Raw genomic sequence first — 10,658 nt, 5'->3', positions numbered from 1 at the left:
GAACCTATTTTATGTAAAATTACCTAACGAACAAATTTTATAATTACTAAAGCAGAAAGCAAAAAAAACTATTTTCGAAACTTTTGACCTTTTGACCAATGGACTTTTAATAGGCCATTTCTTGTATTAGATAATCCCGAATAACAAAAGAAATGCGTAAACCACGGTATAACGGAATGTTTTTCGTATAATCACGTTTTGGGTACAGTTTTATCGTGATTACATAACAATAGATAAAAATGCGCGCGAAAATAATTAGCCTAAAATTTATAAATAAATGTTTTCCAATTTTGAAAAGTGATGAAAGTGTATGAAAGATTTATGAGAAAAAATTTTTAATAATCTGTCAAACAAAATAAACAAAAAAAAAACTTCATTACAGTAAAAACTGTTTGACAATCTGTAAAAAGCATTGAATATTACAAAATTTGGAATTTTGAACCGGAGATATAAAATAATCTGTATTTATGAACCCGGATGACACAGATATAATCCATAATTTGCTACAATCAATTACAAAATCTCATTGGTGTATGTTTATATTGAAAGAACTGATTTCACTGTACTCAGCATTGTCAAATAAAATAATGGATAATTTTAAAAAGATGGATTGTATACGGAGAACGGACGGACTTCTTTTCACTTTGTTCTCAAGATAATCTTGAATGAGAGCAAGCACTCGTGAACACTAAACAGAACGGGAGTAGACAGACTCAGACATTGCAATTGGTTAAAATGAGATATGAGATCAGTGATTTTGAGTCATCTTTTATCAAAATTATAAATAACAGTAAAGGATAGTCAATATTACCAATTTTAATAACTATCCAATCGTGGAATGCTATATTTGAACCCAAAACGCCTACTCGACCCATTATCACATGGACATAACATGATACAATTTTTATATAGAGGTCGATTTTTTTTTCCCACTCAAATTTTCTTTTCTCGAAACTTTGGAAAATTTTTAAAAGATACCGATTTGTTTGTTTTGAATTTGTTTTCCTTTTTGAGACATCAAACAAATTAAGTTATTTTTAGCTGATCTAAGTCTAAATCAATACTGAAAATTTTAGAGGCAGGGGGAACTAATTAAGAATATATGAGCATGGTAGTGAGGACACAAATTTAGAAAAATATTATTTTTTTCTATTTTGAAGACGAATTATGATGTAACTTGACGATATAAGACCAAAAGTATGAATACAATTTTTCGATATCTGGAATAATTTTCAAAATATCGAAAATTTTGTTTAATTATTTAGCTTTCGATGTTTCGAAAACTAAATCAGATATCGAATAAATGTTTTCTTATTTTTCGTCTACATTCATGAAGAGTGATATCTCGAAAACTGTAACCCAGTAATCAAAAGATATTTTGGACAATTGGAATAACTGTGATTTTTAGAATCATCTATTTTTGGAATTTATTGCTCAAAAATTTGTGTCACACCTTACCGCTTTGTACAGAGGGTTCAAAGGGTGAGAAATGTTATCTATAAATTTTATATGAAGTTTAGAAGTGTAGGTGCTAAAACTAAAATTATTTTATAAGAAATTTGTTAAGAACACTCGAGTTTGTGCATTTTTCTTGAACATGGGTTATAAAAAATTTTCGTAAGAGCTATATTTAATCTGTTTACTTTGAAGCCAACTTTGTGAAGTTGAGCGTCTCCAAGATCCGGAAAGTTTGTTCAAAGTGAACATATTTTATCGAGTATTGGACATCATTAATAATCAAATTAAATCACGTTTCACATCAAACAAACAACAGTCCGATATGGTCTAGTGGCTAGGATACCTGGCTTTCACCCAGGAGGCTCGGGTTCGATTCACGGTATCGGAAAATTTTTTTAATATGTTTGTTTCATACAAATACTCCGTAAATCCATAAAAAGTGAAATTTCTTTTGAAGTTGTTTTGTCTGACAAATTTTAACCAACTTGACTCATTCCAGTTTCAGTGTTTTGCAGCCTTCAACTTTACAAATTTTAAATGACACTGATTTATTAAAAAAAAGTTCTAGAATTTGTTGACATTTATAAAAGAGACGTATCTGAATCATTTTCCAGGGAAATTCTCAGTTTTCGGTCCACTTTCAGAGACGAAATAGAAAAGTCTTCGTGAAGGTATTAGAGACCTTGCCGATTTATTATTAGTAAAGAATCATTTTATGTCCTGCAACTTTCTTGAAGTATGCACTGCATTAATGTTATTTGTTACAATTATGCCACTGTTTTAAGCCCTTGCATACCTATTGCACTCTCCCATTTTTTTCGTTTTAAAACATGTCAAACAAAATAAAATTTTCCGATATTTTGGGCGTTTTTTCATCTGGGCACCATTTTTATAAGAAAATGTGGTATATATTTGATGAATTGAATAGTTCTCTTCGATGAATTGAATTTATCTTTGATTATGTATAATTTTAAATAGCAAAATAATTGATAAATAAATTAATTAGAATTTAGGTCAATTATGTTATGATTGAGGGTACTGAATAATTTAGGGTAAATAAAATTGTTGCATAAGTTTTTTCCAAAAATTCAAAATACAAAAATTGAAATAATCTGCTTATTAATTTGTATATAAATCGCTGAATCTGCTGCAAACTTAACACTTATTGAATTGAATTGAATTCCATAAAAAGTCCAAAGTTCATTTTGAAATATTTGATAAATAAAGTAAAGTAAACTAATAATATATTGAATAATGGCCGTAGTTCCGGTTCAATCGGTTCAAGAATACTAGAAACTTATAAATCAGCTCATATATTAAAATAAATAATTAATCTTTAAAATTATTTCATGTTAAAGTTATAGAGGGCCAAGGTTCGATTATATTACGCATAATTTATATTTAGCGGGGGTTAATACAACGGGTAATCAGTTTGAAACGTGTTCGGTATCATGAAACACTAAAGACCTAAAACCGAAAATTTAACTATCATTATTAAAATTATTTTGTGTGATTATTAAACATTTATTTTGTATTGTTGAACTGTTCTCAAGCTTTTAAAGTTTAAACAAAATGTATAAAAATTATTGGTGCGTTTTATTTGTAACGTTAACGTATTGTTACTACTATGCGGTTACGTCGTACGTTATTGAACCCTACAACGTTGACGAACCATCGAAATCAAGCTCTGAATCGTTTGCAATCGCCGAAGCGGATGGAGATGGTTCTCATTTATGTTATGGATGCCATAAACATACAGCAGAAGCAACAAAAATCACAATCTCCGAAGTGGATTTAACGGCTTTACGAATTGAGTATATTAAACAGCAAATACTGAAAAAACTACGTTTAAAAGAACCGCCAAAAGGTTTAATGTCGTTATCGGATCTACCAAAACCGCTTGAGAAAGGTGATGCTCTTTTAGTTCACGATTCCGAGCATGCAGCGGATGAACAGTATTTTGCTAAAACTACACAAGCGGTTCTGTTCCCATTCGATGGTAAATTAACTTTTTTTAAATTTTTTTTTACATTTTTCTTATGTGTGAAATTTTTGCCCGTTTAGTTATGGAAGGTTGTGATGAAGATCGACGCACACCAGCTGCATGTTTTTCATTACAATTACCGTACGATTTGGATTATCAAAATATTCGCTCCGCTGAGTTATGGTTATATAAACGACCCGATATGTTTGATAGTCATAATCAAACGTTTGTCATCTCTGAAATGGCTCATTGGGATCCAAAACATAGTTTTCCACGTATTAAACCAATTGCCATACTTGAAACAGCTACTGAAGGTATGTTCATTGTTTTATTTTTCTCATTAATTTTAACCATTAATAATTAAAATGTGGTCAATTCATTTTATTTAATTCGTTTAATTAATTTCATTCTTTGCGGTTTTTCCTTTTACGTGAATTAATTAAATTAATTCTTCAATTTACTTAATTTTACAAAAAAAATTAAAAACAATTTAGGTATTTATCTCAAACAACGACGCACATACCTTTTGGCAAAATGTCTTCCAGCTAAATTGTCCGAATTTTTGATATGTTGTTGTTCGAATAGTGAAGTTTCGAGTATACTCTATCATGTAATTTTTGTGCAAAAATTTTTCAAAAATGTTAACATTTATAATAATAATAATAATGGGGTTTAACCTCCGTTTCTCTGACATATACGCCTATAACAGAGGCCACCCACATCATTATTTGTTAATCTTTATTTATTTAATTACAAACATATTTACAATTACTATTTGATGTGGGTGGAGTCGGTTACCTCGTTCTTATCAAAGCGACGACAATGTGATCAATTCTGCACTCCCATTAATTATAAATTGTTCACACTGCCGCTGCCTGGATTCGAACCCGCAACCTAAGTCTAAATGGACAAACAGACAAAGACAAACGCCTTAGACCGCTCGGCCATTTAGGCTCTATTATCAATTCTATTATCAAAAATTATCAAAAATTTGCCACTCTTGAATTTTGACAAGTATGCCATCTTTCCAGATATAAAAAAGACACTTCTGAAATGGTATGCGTTAAAATAGCACAAAATTGTTCAGTAAATTTTTCGTGAATCATACGGTATTTAAATCGAATTCTTAAAATAAAATATTAATTTCCAAGAAAATGAAAAAATATTTTAAATTGTTCATACTTTAATAGTAGACGAAGAAACTAAGGAATCAAGTTCGAAAAAATTGAGCAGTAAGTCGGATTTGAATTCAGTTTTCGACATTCGATTCGTTAGAGCGTCAGAAATTTTTGTGACCTAAAAATATGTGATTAGCATAATTAATGATGCAACCTTTATCCCCGACAACCTGATGCAACGTTATCCCCGTGGCCTTGGTCATATAATCAGTCCCAACTCGTTACTGGGGGGTTTTTAGGATCGCTGAACATGAACATCGTAACGAAAACTCCAAGAGGCAACGGTGATACCGTACCTCTGAGACCAATTCTGTCACGATATCCGTCTTCATCGACCCCAAAAATCCTCGTGTAACGAGTTTGGACCGATTATATAACAAATTTCCCAAAAACTCGACGACGAGGAACCGTTTACCCTGAAAATCAGATACCTCTGAAACCAATTCTGTCGCAATATTTGTGTTTAGCAACCCGAAAAATTTCGTGTTACAAGTTTGGAATCATTATTAAACGAATTGTGAATTTAATAATAACGGTCACTTTAAAATGCAATTATAAAATGCATATTAATTATGCTAATTGCATATTTTTAATTTCTTATCAATCAAACTAGGTCACAAAACGCTCTAACGCATCCAAATCCGAAAACCACATTCAAATCCGACTTACTGCTCAAATTTTTCGAACTTTACGCCTTTCTTTCTTCGTCTAATAACGGTGTAGAGTTTATTTAGTTTATTAGTTACAGTTAAACGTTTTAATTTGCGTGCTATGCACTGCACTTTGTTTCAAACGTAAATTAATCATTTTGATTGAGGGCTGGTGGTAGAGGCGGGGAGATCATTACGATTTTCCAATGTACATTAGTCATTCATCTAGTAATCCGTAGGTATAGAAAATTTCACCACGAAATTTATTTTAATGAAATAAAACATTTGGGAAATTGTTACGTTCAAACAGACACGTTCAATCCAAAAATTACTATGTTATGATTCTTAGAAACTTATTATACGTCTTTTGTGGAAACTTTAAAATTTTAGATCAGAAAGAAATTAACCATCAAAGGTAGTGTTTTTTTCCAAAAAAGGGCATATTTCTCATAAACCTACAGAGAATCGATATGAATTTTTCACAATTGAGACCTATAAAAGGGTGATTAATTACAAAAAAAAATTGTAATTTTTGTTATCAATTTTATTTCAAGAAGTCTTTAAGGTAGTACTACCGGTAAAAGGCTTTGCATTCAGAATTTAATGAAACTTGGCACAGTTGTCCATTATTATATCATAATTAACCAGTTAAATTCTTAGAGGCCTTCAGAGAACTGAAAATTTGAACGTCCAGGTTTGTGAAATAAAATAAAATCTGTGATTTCCCATAAGATTCAATGTTAAAATATCTTTAAAATATCTTTTTTTTCAGTTCTCTGAAGGCCCCTAAAAATTTAACTGGTTAATTATGATATAATAAGGGACAACTATGCCAAGTTTCATTAAATTCTGAATGCAAAGTCTTTTACCTGGTAGTACTACCTTAAGGTATTTCGATACCGTAAATTGAAAATGATACCAAAGATTTGAAATTTTATCTATCAAAAATCATCTTTTTATATGTCTTTTGTGAAAAATTCATATCGTTCCTGGTTTAGGAGAAATTAACAATTAAAGTCAGTGTTTTTATCAACAACAAAAAAAAAGTTTTTCAATTTTATTCACAGTTCTTAAGTTTGATATGATTTTAAAGCTTAAAACTTGACAAATATTGATAAAAGTTATTTATGTAAATGATAAAACATTTTTAAAAGCTTTTATTGACTAAAAAACCAACATTTATTACGACTTCTTCATATATCATCATGTAAAACGGGCATAATAATTAATTTCTCGTAAACTAGAATCAAACGTTTAACCTAATTTGATGGATTTTTAGCCATCAGAGTCTTTTTTCGTAGGTGATATTTTCATACTTGAATAAATAGACAATTAAAGGTGTTATAACAAATGTGAAGAATTCACGATAGGTAATTAAAATAAAATGAATATTTTCAGAGGGTTGGATCCGTGCAGATATTGCACCCTCCGTCCGTGAATGGCTCCAATACAATGAGTACAATCACTCAATCAACGTTGCATGCAAGACTTGCGGCATGGATGTCTCTGAATCACCGATATCCCATAAAACGGAGCATAAATTATTCCTAGTAATATCAACATACTTCCATCAGAACCCAACGGCAATGCAATATGATGCCTCCGCACGAACGGGACGAAATCGTCGTCATAATATGAATTGTAATCCAGATGCAAAAGAATGTTGTCGGGAAAATTTGTATATTTCATTCAAGGATATCGGATGGTCTGATTGGATTATATTTCCAAGTGGATATAATGCATATTTCTGTCGGGGATCCTGTACCTCAGCGGCTGCGGTTACTGTCAGCGGATCGCATTATAATTCTATTATTCGGGTAAGCTTAATTTTTATTTAGTTATACCACTATATATGCATTCATGTAATTATTCCTGCCTAAGCTGTAAAAAAAATTGGTAAAAACTTTGTTTTTGAAAAATAACGCATTTGGAATAATTTTCAAAATATCGTAAATTGAAATTTTTTTTAAATTATTTAGCTTTCGATATTTCGAAAACCAAGATAGATGTCGAAAAATTGTATTCTTATTTTTCGTCTACATTTATGAAGTTATAACAAAATTCATCATCAAAGTTGAAAATAAAGTACAAATAATTTAGACCATAAGTCTGAACTTGCTTGCTAGTGTAAAATTATGTAGAGGTTATGATTTTCAAAGTTAACGAATGTGCAGAACCCGTTAGCAAATATATCATCACGCGACTAAAGATTGCTGTACGTTTGACGGGTTAGTTGTTAAATCAAGTCGAGCTTTATCGAAAACGAGCTAAAATACTTTTTTCGACTCTCTTTTTTCAAAATATTTCGATTTCTGAATTTGATTTAGAAGGAAATAAAAGAAAAGTAATCAATCGAAATTTCCTACTGCAAATCATTTTCAAATTTCAAAAATAAAGTTTCTCCAATAAACATAAAAGTTTTGTAAATTCATTCACAAAAAAAGACACATCGTTGGGAGAAGATGTGGGAGGGGGGATCAGGGGGTTTTATGAATGTACGATTATTAATCGATCGAATAAAATTGTGAATTGTGTATTTAAAACGCAAAAATTCTTCGAATTTCTTGTGGTTTTTTATTGAAAAATATATTTAAAAAAAAAAAAAAAAAAAAAACTGAATCGACAAATCATTCACACAAATATTCATTAAATCATTTTCATATGAAAAACTGAAACTACGTCATTCGTAAAATGAAAATAGATCATCGATATCGCGTAAATAAACCCACACTGACACGTAATGCATTACAAATTTAGTTTTTCTTTTCTTTTCCTTGAATGATTTAAACCAGACCTCTCCGCATACGACATGTCATTCGAATACAACAGAAAACTTCTATAAATATCCACGATGCAAAAAATTTCATAACACCGTTATTTTTGTGATGTTTTTACCCAAAGTCATTGACCCAAAAAAAAAAAAAATTAACGTAATATTTATTTTGGAGAACGTTAATTTTATTATTAATTAGTTATTAATTAAAATTAGGTACCTCATTTTTTTCGCCACTATACCTAATTGTTGGCACTTGATCAAAAAAAATATAAGATAAACATATTTTATATGGAAGTTATGTGATGTTATGACACTGACACATTATTTTAATTGGATTCAATTGAAAGTAACATAACATAAATTAATTAAAGTTTTAACCATAATTTTACTAAATAATTTTAAAAAAATTATACCCAGAATCCACTTAAACTAATTGTTGGATCTTGATAAATTCTTGATTATGTGTTCAACCAAAAAGTTTAACCAAATTAGCATATTTTTTTTCAATTCTGAAAATAACACTTTCTGAACATAAAACTATTGGTTTTTAATTTTTTTTTTAAAGAATCGGTACCTCTACTCTCAGAGCACCTGGTATATACAGGATGTTCTGTTATTGATAGCAGAAAATTATACCAGTAAATTAAGCTTATTAAGACAAATTGAAAAGCTCTTTACCAAATTTCGATTTGATGCCTAATTTGGGAGATGTGGCAATGGGAAAAATAGAATGATTTATGAATTCATAGACCTATCAAAGACAGAGACACTTAGATGTGGGAGGTATCAAATTATACATTAATATAGATACGGAGGGGATTGATAGAGGATCCTTGATTGTGTTATCCTAAGACATTATGTGTTAGGTATTACACAATTTAATCCCCTCCGTAATTTGATACCTCCCACATCTAAGTGTCTCTGTATTGGTGAAATAATTTGATAAATATGTATAATTTTTTTAGTATCCGCTACCCAATTAATTTACAATCACTTATTGTTTTATGAGAGTCCCCTCTATATTCTAAAGTGACACCTACTAATTTAATGAGTTTAATTGGTCTGCGAATTCATAAATCTTTCTATTTTTCCCATAGCCATCTCCTGAATCAAGCCTTAAATCGAAATTTGGTAAAGAGCTTTTCCATTTTTCTTGATAAACTTAATTTACTTATATGAAAATAAAAATTTCCAAAAAAAATAAATGTTCACAAAATAAACCTCTAACAAAATTTTTTTAAAATTCAATTTACAGGCATACTTATATCAAGGTGTTCCAGAAAATTTACGCCTTGAATTGTTACCATGTTGTACGGCCACGCAGTTCCAGCCGTTACAATTACTGTACATGGACAATAACAATACAATTACACTGAAAATGTTACCAAATATGATTGTGGAATCGTGTGGATGTTTGTGATAACACGGGAATTGGAATAGAAACAAGAACAGGATCAAAAAACATCTGATTATGTTTTTAATGTAACTTAGAAAAACAAAATATTCTGGAATAAATCAATTGAGTATATATGCGCAATTCAGCTGCGTTTTTGAGTTTGAGACTAAGTGACATGAGTTTGTGAAGTACGTAATTTTGTGTGAAGTATTCAAGAAAATCAAACCTGATTTCATTTTTGATTTTTTGTATTTATTTATACATCGCACTAAAACATCGCACTAAAGTATTCGTCCCAGCCATTTTAAATTCCTAGAAAAATCAATGGCATATTTCGAACTCTTCAATTTACTCACCATCAGTATGAATCAACTATCGAAGTACTTATTGAAGTGAACATTTGGGCACTTTTGGGATAGCCAAAAAGTATTGAAGTCGCGTGACAAAAACTTGTCTAATGCAACTTTTCGAGAAGACGTAACAGTCGGTGTATATACGAATACTGAAGTTTTAGTGCTCTAATCAAAGCAATATGAATCAATATCGATTATTTTTTGTTAAGCCTTTAGCGGTTGGATTAGCGGATTCCATTTTAAACGAAGTATTAGATTTTAGGATTTATCAATTTTTATTATTATTAGATTTTAAATTAATTTATAAGTTATACACTGTGAACAAATTTTTGGTTACAAGATGATTTTTAATTTTTTTGAATTAAGTATTGAAATCATAAAAATATTTACGTGTTACAAGAATATCAATAGCCCAATAAACGTGTTTACTTCCAGTAAATTTCTTTACAGTGTAGATTCAGAGTCGGGGAGTGTTTTCTTGTATTGAATTCAGTATTCAAGAAATTTCTAATACAAGAAAAAATTTGTTTAAAAAAAAATTTTATTTATGAAAAACTTATCGATCGCATCGACTCACCGAGAGAAATTGTACTTAAAATCGTATACAGGATGTTTCAAGTTAGGACCAATCTCTGGAGAATCTTTTTTTTTGAGTCAAAATAAATCTAAAAGTCCTTAGACGTTTTTTTGATTCGATGCACTTATTAAAGTTTTTAATTTTCACATTTTCTCGAATATATTAGAACTTAAAATTGAAGGGTGGAAAAATTTCTCTTGCTATTTCCCCAAGGGTTCCATGTCCTCGTTCGTTGCTCGACTTCGTGTAATTTTGTGACAATTTGAAATGGGAGGTGGCTCAATTT

The 10,658-nt window shown here is 30.1% G+C and overlaps 1 protein-coding gene across 1 annotated transcript; it reads left to right on the top strand.

Moving 5' to 3' along the window:
- The first annotated feature begins 2,900 nt into the window (after positions 1 to 2,900).
- LOC123302762 (growth/differentiation factor 8) lies at positions 2,901 to 10,051 on the top strand. The gene is made up of 4 exons (XM_044885844.1): positions 2,901 to 3,457; positions 3,523 to 3,756; positions 6,669 to 7,087; positions 9,302 to 10,051. The coding sequence occupies exons 1-4, from the start codon at positions 3,031 to 3,033 to the stop codon at positions 9,464 to 9,466; spliced, it is 1,245 nt and encodes a 414-aa protein (XP_044741779.1). The 5' UTR covers positions 2,901 to 3,030; the 3' UTR covers positions 9,467 to 10,051.
- Positions 10,052 to 10,658: the final 607 nt, after the last annotated feature.

This window comes from Chrysoperla carnea, chromosome X (assembly GCF_905475395.1).
Source record: "Chrysoperla carnea chromosome X, inChrCarn1.1, whole genome shotgun sequence".
Taxonomy (NCBI): Eukaryota; Metazoa; Arthropoda; class Insecta; order Neuroptera; family Chrysopidae; genus Chrysoperla; species Chrysoperla carnea.
The sequence above is the reverse complement of the archived record's forward strand: the minus strand, read 5'-3'. Positions and strand labels throughout refer to the sequence as shown.